This window comes from Tympanuchus pallidicinctus, unplaced genomic scaffold (assembly GCF_026119805.1).
Source record: "Tympanuchus pallidicinctus isolate F22 unplaced genomic scaffold, pur_lepc_1.0 scaffold43, whole genome shotgun sequence".
Taxonomy (NCBI): Eukaryota; Metazoa; Chordata; class Aves; order Galliformes; family Phasianidae; genus Tympanuchus; species Tympanuchus pallidicinctus.
In genome coordinates this window covers 241,230-259,955 of record NW_026294762.1, presented here as the reverse complement: position 1 = coordinate 259,955, position 18,726 = coordinate 241,230, and the positions used below count along the sequence as shown (strand labels likewise).

Genomic DNA, 18,726 nt, shown 5'->3' with positions numbered 1-18,726 from the left:
CAGGCAGCTCTGCTCTGTTGCCTGTCCTCAGCACACCACATTCTTTGGTCACGGCCAATGCTATGCTGGGAATGAAAAGCAGCCAGATAAGAGAACTCCACAGCAGGCCTCTCCTTGCACTGAGCCAGGCCTGGAGAGCTCTGCTGTGCCACAAGAACCAAGGAAAGGCAGGCTCACTCTGTGATCTGAAATTAAAGGGACATCAAAGAGGAAACAAGAACCAGATAAAGCAACAGCACATGCACATACCTGACAATCCTAAGCTCAGTGATTGGAACATTCAGTTCTGCAAATGCTCTCCTCAGCTTTTGGAAGCTCAAGCTTTCCTCCTGGTCCCTGAAGTGCCTTAATGAGGTTCAGGGCATTGAAGGAAGACAAAGATTCCCACCTGAACTGTGACAGTTTTCAGACCGACTCTTCATATTTTGTCCTACCTCTACCTTTATTTAGTGGCCTAAAATAAACTCTTCTGGCTGATCTTGTGGCAGAAGCGAAAGCTGCAGGCACTGATGTTGATTTACTGACACCTCGAAGAGGAAAGGTAACACTTGCTCTCTGTGGGTGACTGCCAGGAAAGACAGCAAGGAGCTGTATTTATAGCAGCACTGATGGAATTGCTTACAGAGGACAGAAAGGCTGAGGCAGCAGGCAGTTACTTTGCAGGCTGGTAAGTTGCCTCCCAAATTATAATAGAACTCTATAGAGGAACTGCAAGCATAGCAGTACCTCCCTGCTGGTTACATACAGAGCTAGCAGAACAGTCTGAAACGAGGTTGCTGTAACCAAAATAAGGTTAGCTTTGTTGCAAGTAACAAGTTAACCAAAAATACAGGAACAGAACAACATCAGGATGAAGGCATCATGTACAAGCACAGTTCCAAGAGCAGGCTTTGGTCCCCCTACTGAGCCCCAAACCAAAGGCTGACCCGCACACAAAGGCACCTATAAAGCTAAAATATTCAATAAGCAGGCAAAAAACTACTGGAAAAAAAACTTTTATTGCGCAACCACCAACGCCGCGCTGCTCTCCATCTCGCTGCAGGCCGCTCCAAACGCACGCAGCGCCCATCAGCAGCGCGGTGCGGGCCCGGCCGTGCAGCTGGGGCGGCCCGCAGAGCTCAGCGCAGCCGCCGTGCCTCGCGTTCCGACTCGAGCAGGGTGAGGACGTCTCCCTCTCGCACCGGTCCCTTCACGTTGCGGATGATGGAGCGGCTCGTGTCATCCATGAACTCCACGCGCACCTGAGGCGAAGCAAAGCGTCATCGCGGCTCGGTGGTCCCGCGGCCCGGCCCAGCGGCCCGCTCACCTGCGTGCACTGCCCCTGGGAGCCGGTCCGGCCCAGCACCTTGGTGACCTACGGACACAGAGCGGCGCGTCAGAACCGGGACATCGCTCCGCCCCCCGGAGCCCCCCGGAGCCCCTCGCGGCCCCTCGCCCCCACCCTGGCCAGCTTGATGGGCTGCACGCGGCTCGTGTCCATGGCGGCTCTGGCGGCAGGAAGGGGGAGGGGCCTCCCTGCGCCGCTTTATATAGCGACAAAGCTCGCGGGATCCAGTAAATCGCGCGCGACTCAGTAAATCTCACGAGACTTAGCAAACCTCGTGCGTTCCCGCTGCACAGCCTCACCTTGCGCACATCCAAATCTCGCGACGTTCAACATAAACCCCCCTCCTCCCCTCCCGCTTTATGTCTCCCCAAGTCTCGCGAGACCCAACATGCACCGCGCCCTCCCGCCCCGCCCCTCGCTGCCCTTCACAACAGCCAAGATGGCGACGGCCACCCGGCTCATCCAGCGGCTCCGTAACTTCCTGGCGGGGGTAAGGGCGGCTCCGGCCCGCGGCATCGCGCGTCCTGCTTGCTGCTGGCGAGCTTCGGCGGCCGCGCTGTGGTGGCCTCCGCTTGAGGCTCTCTCGCCTTGCCTTGCAGCGGGACCTCCAGGCCAAGCTAGCGCTGCGCTACACGGAGATCTCCAAGAGGTACCGTTGTGTGGGGGGGCGGCGCTGCTCCCTTTTAACCCGGCGGCGCTGAGGCCTTCTGGCAGCAGCCCTTGTGCTGGAGCTCTCACACCTTTGCAGGACGCAGCCGCCGCCCCGGCTCCCGGTGGGCCCCAGCCACAAATTCGCTGACAACTATTACTGCACCCGGGATGGACGCCGGGAGGCGGGCCCGCCTATCGTGGTCGCCTCGGGGCTGAAAACCCTCGCAGCGGGGGCTGGGGGCAGCAGGTAGGTGGGAGCCCCTCTGCCCAGAGCTGGTGTGAGCCTCATGGTTTGCACCAAAACGTTGCTCTTCTTACAGCTGTGGATGCCCCATCCCTGCAGGTATTCAAGGCCAGGCTGGATGTGGCTCTGAGCAGCCTGGTTTGGTGGCTGGTGACCCTGTATATAGCAGGGGAGTTGAAGCTGGATCTTTGACATCTGTTTCAACCCAGGCTGTTCTATGATTCTGTGATAACAAGCAGTGCTGGCAGCTTTCATAGCTTAAAAGAATACTGAAGTGATTGTCTGTGCTTTTCTCTAGTACAGCATCTTCTCTTTTTCTACCCCAGCTCAAGCTCTGCAGTGACAGCAACTGACAAAAAGCCAGTGACGCCAGGGCCGGTGCTTAAGAAGTGGGAAATCTCAAAAGACCAGCCCTACTTGTGAGAAATGAGTGTGATAAATCTGGATGTACAGGTCTTGGTTCATTAAAAAGCAGCACTTTGATGGTAAGCCTGCAGTGGATTTAGCTATGGAGATGTTATACAGAACATATTTGCACGCACAACTAATAAATATATTTAAAGTTGTGATTGTTCTCCCCTTTTGTCTGTTCTGTTGGAGTTACTGAAATTATTCTTTAATGCTGTTTTGGATGTGAAGTTATTTCAAGAGGGTAATAGGATGATGTACAAGCTTGGGCTTGGCATGTTTATGAGCTGCTTGTGATGTAAACTCCTGCAAGAGGAGACCCAGAAACACAGCTGGGATATCCCTAATGGACAGAGCTGAACAACACACCTGGCACTCTTATGTTCTGGTAAGAGATATCCATTAACTGTGGCACTGCTTAGCTCTCAGTAGCCTCAGAGTCTGGTCTGATGGGCTTAGCATCCATCACTTCATTCTGCCTTCACACCCATAAAGCTGTGACTTGAATGGTTGGTGTAGATTTTGCTCTGGCTCGTAGCACACCAAGCACCTTGAGACATTTGGCATGGCTGGGAGGAATCCAGCCCTTACCAACACTTCCCAGGACAACTGTTAAGAGCAGAGCAGTCAGGTGGGATAGAGGCCCCTCCAGGCTCACCCTACCAGCTGCAGGTCCCACAGCCCAGCACCCAGCCCTGTGCTCTTCCAGTGAGTTCCAGTGGTGAGTGATGTCTGTCGGCGATGAGTATTATAGTTTTGCTGACATATCTCTGTAAGGGTATGAGCTCATTTGCCTACTCTGCTTCCCCAATTTGTCAAATCTGTTATCCATCTGAGCAGCTGTCCACCCCTAGCCCCATAACATAGAATGACAGAAAGGCCTGGGTTGCAAAGGACCACAGTGATCATCAGTTCCAACCCCCTGCTGTGTGCAGGTCGCCAACCAGCAGCCCAGGCTGCCCAGAGCCACATCCAGCCTGGCCTTGAATGCCTGCAGGGCTGGGGCATCCACAGCCTCCTTGGGCAACCTGTGCCAGTGCCTCACCACCCTCTGGGTGAAAAACTTCCTCCTAACATCCACACTAAACCTGCCCTGTCTCAGTTTAAAACCATTCCCCTTGTCCTATCACCATCCACCCTCACAAACAGCTGTTCCCCCTCCTGTTTATAAGCTCCCTTCAAGTACTGGAAGGCCACAATGAGGGCTCCACGGAGCCTTCTCTTCTCCAAGCCAAACAAGTCCAGTTCCCTCAACCTTTCCTCATAGGAGAGCTGCTCCAGCCCTCTGATCATCTTAGAGACCCTCTGGACCCATTCCAAGTGCTCCACGTCCTCCCTGTGCTGGGAGACATCTTCAATACCAATGAATGCCTCCTGGTGCTCTCTTTAACTCAGGATAGCAGCCTCAAAGATGCCACGTTCTCAGGGGAAAAGGCATTAACTCAAAGCCTTGGCCAGCATCGCATCGCAGTGGGTCTGCTGAGTTACTGCAGCCTCACCGATACAACGACCGTGTGATCCCTTAGCAAACTAGTTCACAGTTATTTGGGGGCACTGATTTTTTGGTTTCTTTGGGCTGGGCTTTGATCTGTTTGGCGACCCTGAAGTCGAAACAAGATGATCACCGTGGTCCTTTTCAACCCAGGCCGTTCTACGAGCAGCGGGGCAAACGCTGCTTAATATCTCCATCGATGACGCTGGCAGTGAGACGCGCCTGAGGGACGGGATGCCGCCCGGCAGAACCTCGCGAGGTGCAGCAGATCCGCACCCCGCACCGCCGGGCGCAGCCGAGCTCACGCACACGACGCGCCGCGTGCAGCACGCGGGGCCGCGATGTCCGCCGAGGGGGCGGGGCCTCGCGGAGGAGGCGGGGCCTCCTGAAGGTCGCGGGCCGGCTCGAGGCCGTCTATTGGCCGAGGGGCGGGGCGTCGCGCATGCGCCCTGCCCTCCCGCGGCCCGCTTTATAGACGCGCGGCGGTGGGCCGGGGGTCGGCATGGCGCGGCTGCTGGCGGTGCTGGTCGTGCTGCTGCGCGCGCTCCGCCCGCTGCCCTCCTCTGCGTCCGGCAATGGTGAGTGCGGGCGGCCGCGTCTCCCTGCCGTCCTCTCTCCCCATTGGATCCCTGCGCACGCCCTTCTCTTTCATTGGCCGACGCCGTCCGCGGCTCTCTCGCTTTCATTGGCTGGCGCTGCGCGCGGCTCACGAGCACCCCGGGAACGGGCGGCGGGGTTCCCCCAATGACGGGGTTCCCCATCGCGGGGTTCCCCAATGACGGGGTTCCTCTCCGCTCGCCCGCCCCGCAGGTTCCCTGGTCCGGTGCCCCCCCGAGAAGTTCCACTGTTCGGTTCTGCGCGACCCCCAAACCGACTGCTACCCCCTGGAGTGGCTCTGCGACGGTCATCCCGACTGCGAAGATGAACAGGACGAACTGGACTGCGGAGGGATCGGGAGCACCGCCGTGCCCACCGCCGGCGATACGGGTACGGCTGGGCCTTCCTGGGGGGGCTGGCCTTGGTCTCCGGGATGGGCTGGGAGCCCCTGTGCTCAATACTTGCGGTGCGGGGTCAGACGGGGCGGTGAGGCGGGGCACCGGGTTCACGGTGCAGCCTGGGGGGAGTTCCGTATGAACGGGGAGCAGAACGTCGTGCTGAGAGATGCGGGGCCCCGGCACGAACTGCCCGGAGCGGTGGGGCAGTCTGCTGCTCTGGGGATCCCCAGATACCTCCGGGATGCTTTGCTGTGCACCTGCTGCAAGGAGCTGCCGTGGCTGGGGCACCTCTAGCAGTTCCTGCGGTTCATATCTCCTCCCAGCAATGCCACACAGCTGCCATAAAGCCCAGAGTGCAGTGGAACAGCTTTGCAGTGTTGTTATAAAGATAAGAGCTGTGGCTGACTGGCAGAGCCTTCCCTCCGTGTTTTCAGCCCTTTTGAAGCAGCCTCATCCATCACACCTCGCCCTGGGCTGTGCTCACCCAGCTGAGCAGAGGAAATGCTGAGCAGCCCCACCTCCTGTGCAGCATTGAGGCGCCACAGGGCTTCCTCAGGAAGAGCTTTGAAGCGTCTGCTTCCCTGCTATGCTGGCTGCCCTTGGTCACCACGGAATGGCCTGAGTTGGAAGAGACCCCAAGGGACATGAATCTCCAACCCCCTACCACAGGCAGGGCCACCAACCCCCACACTTCACAGCAGCCCAGGCTGCCCAGGGCCCCATCCAACCTGGCCTTAAACACCTCCAGGGATGGACGGGGCATCACAGCCTCTCTGGGCAGCTGTTCAGCACCTCACCACTCTCATAGGAAATAACTTGTCCTTGGGCTTTGTTCTCCTTGGCCCTATGGGCAGAATGGGTGCAGCCGTCTTGCTTCAGGAGCCACTTTTAATCAAGCTTTCCTGCTTGCTTGGTTTGCTCATTGGCTTTTTTTCCTCCTACCCTAACAGTTCTCTCAGTCTAAGAGAGGTGAGGAAAGTTTCCCAGCTCCCAACTGCTGGCATGGGCTGATGATAGTAACAGCGCATAAGGCTTTGCTTCAGCTGATACAGCTGTGCTGGCGCTCCTGAGTGAGCTGGGCACCTGTTTGGGTTTGGGCTGGAGGTTGCTGTGCACGGTGCTGGGAGCCTGCTGGACTTTTTGCTTTTTTCCATCTCAGAGGCTTCATCTGTCCCTGCACCCGGGCGTGCTCTGCCGTCCAGGAATCACGGCCGCATGTGGATGGTGATCGTTGCAGGTATGTGAGACTCAGAGCACAAACGTGGGCAGGTTTCCCCATTGCAAGAGGTGCCTACATGACCGGTGTGGTAAGAGACTGGGTCTCTGTGTCCCCTGTCTCAGCTGGAGGAAGGAGCTGATGCTGCCCTTCTGCACATGCACAAATGCAAGTCCCACCTATTCCCCCCTCACTTGTAATCCACTCCTATGTATGTGAAATGCACCTTTTGGCAATAAGGGTAAGGACTGTGACTCACTGGTCTGGTGTGCACCCACCACACAAATATTGTTGGGTTGGAAACTATACTGGAGCTGAGGGTGATGATCTGGATTTTCTTTCCCCCCTCCAATCCAATCTCTTTTTCTCTCTCCTTATCTCTTTTCTCTCTTCTTCTCTCACTTTTCATGCTAAATTAGGATGTAACACAATGCATATCATCACACCTAATCACCAGTAATGTACGGATAGGTAAATATCTTCATCCCTGCATGCATTCAGGGCCAGGCTGGATGTGGCTCTGGGCAGCCTAGTCTGGTGGTTGGCGACCCTGCACACAGCAAGGGCTTGGAACTGGATGAGCACTGTGGTCCTTTTCAACCCATGATTCTATGAGATATATATCTGCATTTTGTGCTTGGTATTATAGTGTAATACAAATCAACATTTGTTTGGCAGGGTTTCACCTTAATTATCCTGAGGGAGTGTCAAAACCTCAGAGATCCTCCCCTAAGGCTCCATGCGGTCTGGCACTAACACTGCCTTGCTCTTTGTCCATTATTCTTCAGGCTGCTGGTCTCTCATTAATGCTATCGAGCAGCAGTGCCTGGTGCAGATATCCAGGCACAGTGAGTGGTTCTCTGCTTATGCACTCTTCTCTTTAGTGCTCCTGAGCTGCCTGGTAGCTGTGGGTGGTATCGCTGCATGGGGGAAGTCCAAAGCAAAAAGCAGGTCTGACATCTTCAGTCTCGAAAATGCCTCCAGGGAGCAGTTGGTGCCTGACAAGAGCCAGGCAGACCTGTTCTCCTGACAGGTGAGTTCTTTGCCCCCACGTGAGGGAGCACTGCTTCCTGCCCTGTGTTTCTAGCACTAGAGCTTTCCCTTGGGTAGCTTTTCCCAGCTCTCTGTGCTGCTGCTCAGCCACACACCCGCCGTCTCAGTTGAAGCAGCAGAGCTCTCGCCTTCCTCACTACCAGACATGAGAGCTCCTGTTTGGCTGCAGGATCCCTGCATGACCTCCTGTGAGAAGGTGCTGCCTTCTTTTGGCACTCTTATGTCCTTCCTGTGCTGCTGAGGGCTCTCAGCATTCATGCTAGGGCAGATTTCCTGCTGTGGGTTGATTTCCCAGACTTACAAACTGAACAAAACTGGATTTCACGGCAGAAGGGCTGCCAACAACCACGGTCTTGTTTCCTGTAACAGGGATCTTTCTCTGTGAGGTGGTAAGATGGGACTGAACTGCTCTCCCTGCTGCTCACCGTGGAAGCTGGCTGAATTTGGACGTGAATCTGATTTGCTGTTGTACTCGGATCTCCCATTGGAAATGACTCTTAGATGGTAGCACTATGGGACTCGAAATAGGACAGGACCTTCCCCAGCGCTGTGAAATCACCCCTCCTGCAGATCACAGAAATTCCCTCTTTTTGCCTGCAAGGATTATTAATGCTGCTTCTCTTCACCGTGGCCTTCAACCTGTAGGTTTAATTCTCCATGAAGGTGCAGTGCCAGGTGCTGCTCTGCCACCCCTCTCAGCAGAGCTCACTGAACCCACACACATCAGATGTGTGCTCCCTGAGCCTCCTTTTGCTGGAGGTTTTGAGTGTTTGGTGTCTTGCTTTCAGCTTGAAATAACGAGTTCCTTGGGTCAAATGCTGTGAGAGCTCTGCTCTGTGAGCTCTGCTTTGTGGTTGTTTCTGCATGGCTCTGTGCTGTGCTCTTTGTGTAACTGACAGTGTTGGAGTTGTGTTGTGTCACCCAGCAGCAGCTCAGCACCACGCAGCCCCTCCTTCCCAGCAGGAGAAGAAAAAAAGAAAGTAATTAATTTATATATATTTACAAAACAAATGCTGCACGATGAGTTGCTCAACACCTGCTGGCTGGTGCCCAGCTGGAGCACAGAGTGTTAGCAGTGTTCTTTATGTCCTTTATTCCCCAAAGCACAGCACCACACCAGACACTGAGAAAGCCGCCCTGTCCCAGCAGAAAACAGGACAAGAGATCCCTGACCTGTGCCTCTAATTCAGTGCTGATCTCTGTTCCGTGTGCTCCTTGCCAAGGGCTCAGTGAGTGCACAGAGGACACAGAGCTGCTCTGTGCTGCTGGGCTGAGCAAAGCTGCCCATCAGTCCCAGAGCAGGGCATTCTGCTCTTGTGTAGCATGTAAGTGTGCAGCTGTCACCCACGGAGCAGCTGGGCACGTTGCAGCATCGGTGTTTGTTGCACCAAGAGGTTGTGTGCGTGACCTTGGGGACAAGCAGAGGTGGCTGTTGGGGAAGGATATGGGAGAATAAAGAATGGAAAGCTGGAACGACTTCTGAATTTGCCTGTTTTTTGCATTTCTTTTGTCTCTGTGGGCAGATGGGGGCAGCAGGAGCCGGGTCTGAGCTGGAGCAAAGGGGAGTTTTAGGGAGGATGTTAGGAGGAAGCTTTTCACACAGGGTGGTGAGGCACTGGCACAGGCTGCCCAAGGAGGCTGTGGATGCCCCATCCCTGCAGGCATTCAAGGCCAGGCTGGATGTGGATCTGGGCAGCCTGGGCTGCTGGTTGGTGACCTGCACACAGCAGGGGTTGGAACTGATGAGCATTGTGGGCCTTTGCAACCCAGGCCCTTCTGTGATTCTGTGACTGCAGTGCGCAGTGGCTGAACTGGGGAAAGTGAAATTTGGGGAGCAGGGTGAACGGAGCAGTGGGTGTGAGGTGTGCAGCTGGTGCTTACAGTGAGCTGCTGCAGCTGAACAGGTGACAAATGGAGCTCTTAGCCTGAGAATAAGGTGGAGAGAAAACTGCCTGAGCTTATTCCTTCTGCTTTAGAGCAAATGAAAGGCAGGGGGTGTTTCAGGTGTCCCAACAGGACTGAGGGAGGGCTGCTGGTGGTGTCGGGGCCGTATGGCAGAGGTCAGCTGTCAGCAGCCTGTCCTGGATCATCCTCTTAGCTTGAGCTGCTGAGCTGAGCCGTGCTGTGCTGCTCTGCTGGGCTCTGTGCTCAGCAGCGAGGCTGCAGTGTGAACGTGGGAGGGGCAGCTTCTTCCCTCTGCAGGCTTTCGACTTTGCTCACTGACCCCTGAGTGTTTTAGGCTTGAAAGCAAGCCGGTGTTTTGGGTTTCAGACAAAAACTTGGAATGCATCTGTGACAGTGATTTCCCTTCCTCTGTTCTGTGCCAGAAACGTTTCTCTTCTGTTCTCTGGGCTCAATGGCTTCGATTGTTGAGGGCTGGAGCTGCTTTTCAGCCTCGTGGCAGCTTTGTGGGGTTCTGAGGGCTGAGCTGGAGAGGTGCTGAGTGCTTCCCTCCTCTGGGTGATGGAAGAGATGGGACAGGGGCAGCTGCATTAGTGCTCACGTGCTGAACCAACAGCTGGGGCCAAGAGCTGCATCTGCTGTGGATTTACAAAGCTGGTACCGACCTCATGCCTCCAACACCAGGGGTGTCCTGCTGGGCAGTGCTGTGACGTGCACCAAGCACACACAAGTAACGAAAACAGAATAAGGGAAAAGTGCAAGGCTGGAATTAGTTCCTTATATAAAGGGTTCGTGCTCCAATCTCATTAGCGTCTTAAGGAGCGGACGCTCAGCTGCCCGCAGCTCCTGCAGTGCAATCTGCTCAGCAATCAGCTTTGGGAACCCAGCAGGTGCCTCCACACGGCCAGGGCCCGTGGGCAGCAGCTCGGGGCAGAGTCCCAGCTGTCGGTGTGTGGGGCAGCACGGCCATGAAGCCACCGCTGCCATCCCACACGCCATAGCTGGGATAGCATAGCAATGGGGCAGCTGGGGAGGAGACGCGCGAGTCTGTGTGCCAGCCTGAAGCCTGCGGCACGGCGGGGCGGCCGGACGGCCGAGGAGGAGGAGCTGCACATCCCGTTTGCACAGGACAGCCTGGTGAAGCAATGGAGCTCCATGCAGAACGTGGCAGATCGGAGCCAGGAGGAGAGCAAGGTCCCGGTCCGGAGGAACAAGTACTTCCTCAACATCAATGTGGGTGGCAAGCTGTTCCATATCGCCTGCAGAGTGGTGGCCCGGTACCCCGTCACCAGGCTGGGGAAGCTGGCCACCTGCACCGACCCTACGAAGAAGCTGAAGCTCTGTGATGACTACTGCGTGCAGAGGAACGAGTACTTCTTTGACAGAGACCCTTCCATCTTCCACTACATCTTCCACTTCTACTGCAGCGGGGTGCTGTGGATAATGGACGAGATGTGCCCCAGCAACTTCGTGGAGGAAATCGAGTACTGGGGGATCCACCTGAAGCACGCCCAGCGCTGCTGCCGGATCCTGTTTGAGGAGAAGCAGGACGAGCTCAGCGAGTACCTGAAGATCCAGAAGGAGCTGGAGGCAGAGCTGGAGCCCATGGACTCGGCAGGGCAGTTTGAGGGCAAATGCTTGGGGAAGTTCCGCAGGGCCATCTGGAACCTCATTGAGAACCCGTATTCATCCGTCCCGGCCAAGATCATCGCCGTCATGTCCAGCTTCTTTGTGCTCATCTCTATCGTGGGCATGACGCTGAGCACGGTGGAGGAGATGAAGCACAAGACGGGGAAGAAGTGGATGGAGCAGACGGAGATGATCTGCGCCATCTTCTTCACCTCGGAGTACCTCATGCGGCTCATCTCCTCCTCCAGCTTCAAGAACTTCCTGCGGGCGGCGCTCAATGCCATCGACCTGGTGGCCATCCTGCCCTTCTACATCCAGATCCTCTTTGAAAACCTGGACGAAGGAGAGACGCTGTACCACGAGGAGCTGCACAAAATGGAGAACGTGAGCAAGCTGGGCAAAGTGCTCAAACTCATCAAGCTGATGCGGATCTTCCGCATCCTCAAGCTGGCACGGCACTCCACGGGGCTCCGCGCCTTCGGCTTCACCATGAGGCAGTGCTACCAGCAGGTCTGCTGCCTCTTCCTCTTCATCGCCATGGGGGTCTTCACTTTCTCTGCTCTCATGCACTCGGTGGAGCACGACGTGCCGGGCACCAACTTCACCAGCATCCCCTACGCGTGGTGGTGGGCAGCGGTAAGGAGCGGGCGGAGGGCTGCGGTGTGGCTGTGGGATGGGGTGGAGGCAGCGAGGAGCAAAGTTGAGGATGCCAGCCCTTCTCTTGTCCCACCTCCTTGTACTCCTCGTGCTCCTTTTCCCAAGCAAACCCACGCTCAAACCTCATCTCCTGCCCGAGCCCTGGGCTGCAGCGCCCCCAGTCTGCACGGCTTTGTGTCGGTGCGTCGCCCCGTACTGGAGCTGCAGTGTGGGTGGGTGATGGACGTGCAGAGGGGAGCAGCTCAGGCTGCAGAGCAGCTCGTGGGGCAGCAGCAATGTCAAACACACAGCGCTTCATCCTCTCCATTCCTTCTTCAAGGAGGACCACTAAGATGGTCTGGAGCATCTCTCCTATGTTTGGCTTGGAGAGGAGAAGGCTCTGGAGAGACCTCATTGTGGCCTGCCAATACCTGAAGGGAGCTTATAAACAGGGGGGAGAATGGCTGTTTATGAGGGTAGATGGTGATAGTATAAGGGGGGATGGCTTTAAAGTGAGACAGCGGAGGTTTAGGTTGGATATCAGGAGGAATTTCTTCACCCAGAGGGTGGTGAAGCACTGGCACACGCTGCCCAAGGAGGCTGTGGATGCCCCATCCCTGCAGGCATTCAAGGCCAGACTGGATGTGGCTCTGGGCAGCCTGGGCTGCTGGTTGGCGACCTGCACACAGCAGGGGTTGAAACTGATGATCTTTGTGCTCCTTTGCAACCCAGGCCATTCTGTGATTCTGTGATTCCCCCCCAGGTCAGCCTCTCCACCGTGGGCTATGGGGACACAGTGCCCGACACGGTGCTGGGGCGGATTGTGGCATTTGGCTGCATCTCCTTTGGCATCATCCTCAACGGCATGCCCATCTCCATCCTCTACAACAAGTTTTCGGACTACTATGCCAAGCTGAAGGCACACGAGAACGAGAGCAGCCTCTCCCTGAAGCTCTCCAGGCGGCTCCATCTGAAGCAGCGCATCCTGCAGAAGCTGTCGCAGTGCTGCTGCCCCGACCCCAGGCATGTGGGGTGCTGAGCTGGGGAGCAGCCCCAGCAGCAAGGTTTAATAAAGCAGCCCCAAACTGTGCTTTGTCTCAGGTTTTGGCACAGCGCAGCAAGCGTGGTGACAGCAGGGAGTCAAACATTCCCCCTGTTCACCAGCTCCTGCACGCTGCTGTGCAGGGCCACTGGGATGATCAGGGGACTGGAGCACCTCCCCTGTGAGGACAGGCTGAGGGAGCTGGGCTTGTTCAGCCTGGAGAAAAGAAGGCTGCGGGGTGACCTCATTGCTGCCTTTCAATACCTAAAGGGAGCCTACAGAGGGGAGGGCAATCAACTCTTTGAAAGGGTTGATATGTGTAGGACGAGGGGAAATGGTTTTAAGTTGAGGGAGGGGAGATTCAGGTTGGACATCAGGGGGAAGTTCTTTACCCAGAGAGCGGTGAGGTACTGGAACAGCTGCCCAGAGAGGTTGTGGATGCCCCGTCCTTGGAGGTGTTCAAGGCCAGGTTGGATGGGTCCCTGTGCAGCCTGGATTAGCATTTAACGTGGAGGTTGGTGGCCCTGCATATGGCAGGGGGGTTGGAGATTCATGATCCTTGAGGTCCCTTCCAACCCTGGCCATTCTGTGATTCTGCTGTGTCCAAGCAGGAGCTTTGCTGTTCTCTCAAAGCGTGGCACACGTATGGCATCGTGCTCTCACCCCCCTTGTGCTGCTTGGAGAGCATGGCCAGCGCAGCAGCACCCACTGCATCCATCACCCACCCCACGGGCAGCATCACCTCAAAGGGAGCCCCACTGACAACAGCGCGTTTAATAGTTCCTCTGAGTTCACTTTACAAAACACAGCACTGTACAGACATTTACAGGACACCGATTTCAGTCATATATTAGTGCTCTCACTATATACATATGGTACAGCCACTACAGGTGGGAAAACCCACACAACCCTGCACAGAATCAGCCCTGAGTCCAACCCTGAGCCTTCCCAGCACCAACGGGGTCACAGCTGTGCACCCCTTTGCTTTGTTCTGCAAAAACCCACAGCGGTGCCAAAGAGAGACCCTGCAGAGCTGCTCTGCAATGGGGGAGGGAATCTCTGCATCAGTGGCAGCCGCAGCTCCCAGCCACCATGTCATCATACTGCTTGAGGACCACGTTCTCATCGTCATCAAAGTAGAGGAGGTTGATGGAGTAGAGCTTGTCAGGCACGCAGCAGGGGCTGCTGACGCCCTCGCTCAGCTTCAGGGCGTTGATGATGGACTGCACGGTGGCGTGGTTGGTCGGCCTCATGTTCTCACCCAGGGGGAAGGGGCAGGAGCCTCTGCAGTGGTAGGCATTGTAACCCCGGGGGGAGATGATCCACCCAGACCAGCCGATCTCCTCGAAGTCCACGGACAGGGGGTGCCTCTGGCACGGCTGCAGGCGGTCCAGAGAGCGTGCGCTGCGCGGCCCGGTCAGCTTGGCAGGGAAATCCCGAGGCTGTGAGGCTGTCAGAAATAAGAAAACGATTCCATCAGTGATTGCACGAGCCTGAAAGGAGAGAGGAAGCGGAGCGGCGGTGCTGGCCACCCCTCTGCGCAGTCGGTGCAGAGCCACCAGGAGGTGACAGCTCTGCAGCCCCACGGTGGTCACCAGCGCGGCCACAGCTCTGAGCACGGCCGCGTTCAGGCTAAGGCAGAGCTGAAGCCTGCATGCAGGGACCTGGGCACGGCCCCCTGCTGTGTGGCACCCACCTGGGACCCCGGCCATGGGCAGGGATGCTCCTCGGCGCCCATCATCTGTGAACAGGACCAGCATGGGCTTCTTGCTCTCGTGGTGGTCCCCGCTGGATGCGAACTGCACGGCGGGGGCTTCGAGTGTGCTGCCACCCAGGCTGTGGACCGTCACCAGCAAACCTCGGTTGCTGCTCTCATCTTGGGTCCAATCCCGAACCTGGGGAAGCAAACACAGTGTCACCACGGTGGGATGGGGCTGTGGCAGTGTCCCCATGTCCCCAAAATGTGTCACGGTGGACAGCAGCAGTACCAGCACCACAACGGGGCGCCCACCCGCACTCCCACCCCTCCCCACAGGCTGCACACCCCAACCTCAGGTGGGCACTGCATGCCCAGAACGGGGTGAAATGGGTTAAAAAGGCTCTTGGATGCAAAATGACCATTTTTTCTCTCTGTGCCATCCATACACCCGGTGTAAGAGCACTCACAGCCTGCGTGATGGCAAAGACCTCCCAGCCCGAGCCCTGCAGTGAGAGCAGCCTGCTTGCCAGCAGCTTCTGTCCTTTGGGGGAGTCCGGCTCAGCCTTGTCCAGAATTTGGTACACGCTGACCTGGGGATGGAGGCAAAGGGAGGTGAGCAGCCATGGCGTGGGGGGGGGGTGGAAGTGGTACTGGGGGGAGGGCGGGGAAAGGATGAAGACGGGGAGAAAGCGGCGGCGGCAGCGCTGCTGGGCACAGCGGGGCACGTCCCTGCCCCCATCCACACCTCATCCCCCCTCACCTGGCAGAAGTGATGCCTCCTGGGCCCCTCGGCGGCTCTCGGCCACAGACGGAAGAGGTGCAGCTCCGCCGTCAGGATCTTCTCATTCTTGGCCACGCTGGAGAGGACAAAGAGGAACCGCATCTTCTCACCTTGAGCTGCGGGGAGGGACGGATCGGGAAGTGAAACCAAACGGCCCCATCTCCCCCCCCCCCCCCACCCCGGCCCCAGCACCGCAGGGATCCCCTCCCCTTACTTCTATCCAGGAAGCTGCGCACCGTGTTCCCCTCCAGGACGTCGGGGTTTTTGGTGACGCCGTCGGCGTTGGCCACCGCGTTGAACAGATCCACCATGAACTGCGGCGGCTGTTTGACGTGGGCCGGGGGGGGCGGGGGGTCCTCCATGCCAAAGACTTCCAGCAGCTTTTTGAGAGCCTCGGCCCTGCGGCTTTCCGTGGATGCCGGCCGTGCCAAGGCCAGCAGCAGCAGCACGGCGCCCAGCATGGCTCTGCTGTCCCGGCTTCACTCCCCTCTGCAAACCCGGCGCCGCATTTATAACTCGCTGGAAAGATGGATTGGAGTCAAATATGCACATGGGCGATCAGGAGGGTAAAGAGAGCTAATCGCCGTGCTAACAAGGTGCAAAGATGGGCACCCTGCACCAATTAGCCCCAGTACACAACGGGAGGGGAGGGCTGGCAGCAGCGCTCTGGGGGGACGCGGGTCCGGCTGCGAGCCTCTGCGCGGCGGCCCCGACTGCCTCTGCTCTCCAAAGGAAACCGACTGGATTTTAATGGCAGCACTCATGGGTCCAGAGCACCGCAGCCAGGCTGCACCGGGCCGCATCCCCTCCTGTCCCCGTGCTCTCGCGGCTGTGGGATCGGTGCGACGGGATGAGAGCCCAGCCAGTGCCCACCCCTCCCCCCCCCCGGCAGAGCGAAAGCGGCCGGTGAAGGCAGCCGTTAATGCAGTGCATCCAGAGCTGCACGGCCAGCTGGCATCTGTCATTTACCCCAACCCCACATTCTGATGGTGAAAGGGCCATTAATTATCCAGAATACACAAAGAGGCAACGACAGGCTTGGGTTAATTGGCAGAGGAAACTTCACATCCTCCACATCCTTTCCTTCCCCTTCCCTGCCCGCCAGCAGCAGTACATCCCATAGGGCTGGGGCTGCTCCCCCTCCCACCCCAATTCTGCCCATGCTGTGCACAGAGCAGCTGGCCTTGCAGTGCCAGACGCCACACGTGCAGGGCAGCATCCCGGGACGTTGGGGCAGAGCTGCCAATTGCCTGCAATGTTTACCTTACGAGCTGCCAACCATTTTGCAGAGGGTTCATTTCTAACGAGCCCTGCTTAAACCAGCCGCTCTCATTGATAAAAGTCACCTTCTGCCATTTACATACAGCACAGACAGTCTGGCGGGGGTCTCACAGTGGCCCCACCTGCAGACCCCCCACCCCTGCGCTGCCAGATGGGCCCAGAGCAGCCGTTTCTGTGCAGGGCTGTACATCCCCCCATCCCCTGTGCCCCAGCTTTGCTTTCATCACCCAAGGGCCGTCTGTCCCTTCCTCTCAGTGCTGCTCAAAGTGCCCATGCAGAGCTGGGATTTCTGTCTTTGGGGGGCTGACCTGCACCCCCCTCCCTCCTCAACCAACCAGTGGAGCATCCCTCTCTTGTCCCCATCCCACCCCACAGGCATCAGAGCAGCTCTGATGTCAGGGCAGCATCTCTCAGCATCTCCTTCCCATCCTCATCTGCTGCCGTGGGGCCCCATCGTCTCCATTGAGTTACTCTTCAGCCCGCTTCACTGCACGGCTGCACGCAGCCAAAGCAGAGGCTGCTGCCCTCGATCTGCACAGCTGTTATCCCCAAAATCAGCCCAGGAGCTGCAGGGCATCACTGCAGGGCAGTGGGATGGGGCAGCAGGCAGCTGTGCTTACCTAAGCAGGCGGGGATCCGCCGAGGAGCAGCAGCTCCTTCCCACATCAATTTCCTGCAAAGATTTGCAACACAAAGGCACGAAGATCCCCCTCAGCACCTCGCTGGGACACCCCGGGGGACGGCCCCAATCCACAGCCAGGGGCAGGCAGACCCACAGGGAGGAGGTTTGGGGATGCGGAGTCCAACCATTAAACTGCTTCTCAAATAAATCTCTCTCTGCTCCCTCAATCGGCTTCGGAAAGAAACCCTCAGCCCCCAACGAAGGCTGCTGGCTGCTTTCAGGCACCGATGGAAAAATCCTTGAGAGCCCCAGGCTGCTGCAACGTGGGACGTTTTTACCACCATACCTCGTGGCTGAGGGGCAACAAGGGGCTGCCCGGCCCCCCTGCTGTAGGCAGGGACCAACCTCAGGAATTCACCCCACAGCTCCCCATGCTGCCATCACCTCCCGTGGGTTTCCAAGCAGCGTGCAGGAACAGAACGGTAACAACCTTCCCCAGGACCCCCATTCTCCAGTGCCAGGGCTGAACGTTCAGCTTTGGCAGCAGAAACGCAGAAGGAAAACGCCTTCAGGGCAGTGGGGAACCCAAGCTGGGGCATTTCCCAGCTGGGCCGTTATCACTGAATGAGGCACCATCCACCGACCAGCTTGGGGACAAATGCACCTCCCTGGCACAGCTGTGGGGCACAGAGATTCTGCCAGCCCTGGAAAGCAGCCCTTCACACTGCCTGACAGCCTTATGGAGCAGCAATGTGTCCCTGCAGACACATTGGATTGGATGGATGCCATTCCCTCTGATCTGCAGACTCGCAAGGCAGCACCAAAGGGACCCAGCTCTGCTTTACCCCAGCAGAAGGTTTTGCTCTGGTTGGGACAATCGAGTTTGCAGTTCTCATTTCTAAGTGATTTTGGCACCACCTGTGCTGACATTTCACAGCTGCACAGGGAACTGAAACCAGAGCTGCTCCTGAAGGCCACGGACCCTTGGTGAACAAATGGAGCCATGTCTTCCTTTCAGGACATCACCCCAGTGTTCCTGAGGCAGCTCATGGGCTCGGCCCAAAGGCAAACCCTGACTGATCTGCTGTGGGCAAAGCTGCCCAGCAAAAAAAGCACAGCAGGGAAACATCAGACACAAAACCACGCATCCCTATGAGCCTGAATCAGCACAGAAGGCACCAGGCAGCTCTTCTCCCCACACCACGATGCCTCACGGGGCCACTTGCTGTGCTTTGGGAAGGGCAAGGAGGGCCGCAGCATCCCAGGTTCTTACCTCAGCCCTCCCTGGTCCGGGAGGTGAGAAGGTGAGCATCTCAGTGACGAATGGCGCTGCTGTCACTGGCACACAGCTCCCACTTGCTGCCTGCACCATGGTGGCATCTCCAGCACAGCAGCCACATCTCGGCTCTGCACACACCTGCAGGGATGCTGGAGAGCAAGCAGGTTTGCTCACAGCCCTCCCCACGCTGCTCTGTCCTTCCCACTGCTTTCCAACCAACGAAGCCCACGGGAACTCGGCCGCCTCCAAGTCTCATCCCAAAGGGACACAAACCCTCCACCCCCACTGCCTGCATTCAGCGGCTGTTTTACCCACAACAACTCACATCTGTTCCTCAGCAGCACCAGAACTCAAACCCAGAGAGGTTCTTTGGCAGCAGACAGCACCGTGCTCAGAGATCAGAGGTTGGCTTCAGCCCCACCTGCCCAGCCCAGCAGATCCACCCCCAGGGGAAGCGTTTTGCCAGGTT

General features: G+C 57.3%; 5 protein-coding genes across 9 annotated transcripts; 3 read left to right on the top strand and 2 right to left on the bottom strand.

The window, feature by feature from the left end:
- Window positions 1-979: 979 nt before the first annotated feature.
- On the bottom strand, window positions 980-1,569 carry RPS28 (ribosomal protein S28). Its single transcript, XM_052702167.1, has 3 exons — window positions 1,442-1,569; window positions 1,307-1,354; window positions 980-1,241 (listed from the first exon to the last, which is right to left on the bottom strand). The coding sequence occupies exons 1-3, from the start codon at window positions 1,478-1,480 to the stop codon at window positions 1,119-1,121; spliced, it is 210 nt and encodes a 69-aa protein (XP_052558127.1). The 5' UTR covers window positions 1,481-1,569; the 3' UTR covers window positions 980-1,118.
- A 139-nt stretch (window positions 1,570-1,708) lies between these two features.
- NDUFA7 (NADH:ubiquinone oxidoreductase subunit A7) lies at window positions 1,709-2,789 on the top strand. The gene is made up of 4 exons (XM_052702165.1): window positions 1,709-1,817; window positions 1,927-1,976; window positions 2,076-2,225; window positions 2,549-2,789. Exons 1-4 carry the CDS (start codon window positions 1,716-1,718, stop codon window positions 2,643-2,645), a joined length of 399 nt encoding a protein of 132 aa, XP_052558125.1. The 5' UTR covers window positions 1,709-1,715; the 3' UTR covers window positions 2,646-2,789.
- Window positions 2,790-4,581: 1,792 nt separating this feature from the next.
- CD320 (CD320 molecule) lies at window positions 4,582-8,366 on the top strand. Of its 2 annotated transcripts, XM_052702159.1 has the most exons (5): window positions 4,582-4,700; window positions 4,933-5,109; window positions 6,277-6,354; window positions 7,218-7,366; window positions 7,756-8,366. In XM_052702159.1, exons 1-4 carry the CDS (start codon window positions 4,625-4,627, stop codon window positions 7,361-7,363), a joined length of 477 nt encoding a protein of 158 aa, XP_052558119.1. In that variant the 5' UTR covers window positions 4,582-4,624; the 3' UTR covers window positions 7,364-7,366; window positions 7,756-8,366. The 2 variants fall into 2 exon arrangements, with proteins under 2 accessions (XP_052558119.1, XP_052558120.1); XM_052702160.1 differs by lacking the exon at window positions 7,218-7,366.
- Window positions 8,367-9,380: 1,014 nt separating this feature from the next.
- LOC128090096 (potassium voltage-gated channel subfamily V member 2-like) lies at window positions 9,381-12,643 on the top strand. The gene is made up of 2 exons (XM_052702131.1): window positions 9,381-11,553; window positions 12,317-12,643. The coding sequence occupies exons 1-2, from the start codon at window positions 10,306-10,308 to the stop codon at window positions 12,590-12,592; spliced, it is 1,524 nt and encodes a 507-aa protein (XP_052558091.1). The 5' UTR covers window positions 9,381-10,305; the 3' UTR covers window positions 12,593-12,643.
- A 714-nt stretch (window positions 12,644-13,357) lies between these two features.
- LOC128090101 (bone morphogenetic protein 2-like) lies at window positions 13,358-18,664 on the bottom strand. Of its 4 annotated transcripts, XM_052702142.1 has the most exons (7): window positions 18,252-18,340; window positions 16,977-17,029; window positions 15,290-15,594; window positions 15,055-15,191; window positions 14,762-14,884; window positions 14,292-14,490; window positions 13,358-14,045 (listed from the first exon to the last, which is right to left on the bottom strand). In XM_052702142.1, exons 3-7 carry the CDS (start codon window positions 15,534-15,536, stop codon window positions 13,660-13,662), a joined length of 1,092 nt encoding a protein of 363 aa, XP_052558102.1. In that variant the 5' UTR covers window positions 15,537-15,594; window positions 16,977-17,029; window positions 18,252-18,340; the 3' UTR covers window positions 13,358-13,659. The 4 variants fall into 4 exon arrangements, with proteins under 4 accessions (XP_052558102.1, XP_052558101.1, XP_052558103.1 ...); XM_052702141.1 differs by lacking the exon at window positions 16,977-17,029 and having other exon boundaries at window positions 18,252-18,342; XM_052702140.1 differs by lacking the exon at window positions 16,977-17,029 and having other exon boundaries at window positions 13,362-14,045; window positions 15,312-15,594; window positions 18,252-18,664.
- Window positions 18,665-18,726: the final 62 nt, after the last annotated feature.

What these genes read in the sequence shown, in the direction of transcription:
- RPS28 (XM_052702167.1), bottom strand. Translation starts at nt 1,480, where the DNA reads ATGGACACGAGCCGCGTGCAGCCCATCAAGCTGGCCAGG. An exon ending in AGCCCATCAAGCTGGCCAGG is followed by an intron (nt 1,355 to 1,441) that starts GTGGGGGCGAGG and finishes CTGTGTCCGTAG; the next exon opens with GTCACCAAGGTGCTGGGCCG. An exon ending in CCCAGGGGCAGTGCACGCAG is followed by an intron (nt 1,242 to 1,306) that starts GTGAGCGGGCCG and finishes GCTTCGCCTCAG; the next exon opens with GTGCGCGTGGAGTTCATGGA.
- NDUFA7 (XM_052702165.1), top strand. Translation starts at nt 1,716, where the DNA reads ATGCACCGCGCCCTCCCGCCCCGCCCCTCGCTGCCCTTCACAACAGCC. An exon ending in TCCGTAACTTCCTGGCGGGG is followed by an intron (nt 1,818 to 1,926) that starts GTAAGGGCGGCT and finishes CTTGCCTTGCAG; the next exon opens with CGGGACCTCCAGGCCAAGCT. An exon ending in TACACGGAGATCTCCAAGAG is followed by an intron (nt 1,977 to 2,075) that starts GTACCGTTGTGT and finishes ACACCTTTGCAG; the next exon opens with GACGCAGCCGCCGCCCCGGC.
- CD320 (XM_052702159.1), top strand. Translation starts at nt 4,625, where the DNA reads ATGGCGCGGCTGCTGGCGGTGCTGGTCGTGCTGCTGCGCGCGCTCCGC. An exon ending in CTCCTCTGCGTCCGGCAATG is followed by an intron (nt 4,701 to 4,932) that starts GTGAGTGCGGGC and finishes CCCGCCCCGCAG; the next exon opens with GTTCCCTGGTCCGGTGCCCC. An exon ending in GCCCACCGCCGGCGATACGG is followed by an intron (nt 5,110 to 6,276) that starts GTACGGCTGGGC and finishes TTTCCATCTCAG; the next exon opens with AGGCTTCATCTGTCCCTGCA.
- LOC128090096 (XM_052702131.1), top strand. Translation starts at nt 10,306, where the DNA reads ATGGGGCAGCTGGGGAGGAGACGCGCGAGTCTGTGTGCCAGCCTGAAG. An exon ending in ACGCGTGGTGGTGGGCAGCG is followed by an intron (nt 11,554 to 12,316) that starts GTAAGGAGCGGG and finishes ATTCCCCCCCAG; the next exon opens with GTCAGCCTCTCCACCGTGGG.
- LOC128090101 (XM_052702140.1), bottom strand. Translation starts at nt 18,350, where the DNA reads ATGGTGCAGGCAGCAAGTGGGAGCTGTGTGCCAGTGACAGCAGCGCCA. An exon ending in ACGTCCTGGAGGGGAACACG is followed by an intron (nt 15,192 to 15,311) that starts GTGCGCAGCTTC and finishes CCCTCCCCGCAG; the next exon opens with CTCAAGGTGAGAAGATGCGG. An exon ending in TCTTTGCCATCACGCAGGCT is followed by an intron (nt 14,491 to 14,761) that starts GTGAGTGCTCTT and finishes TTGCTTCCCCAG; the next exon opens with GTTCGGGATTGGACCCAAGA.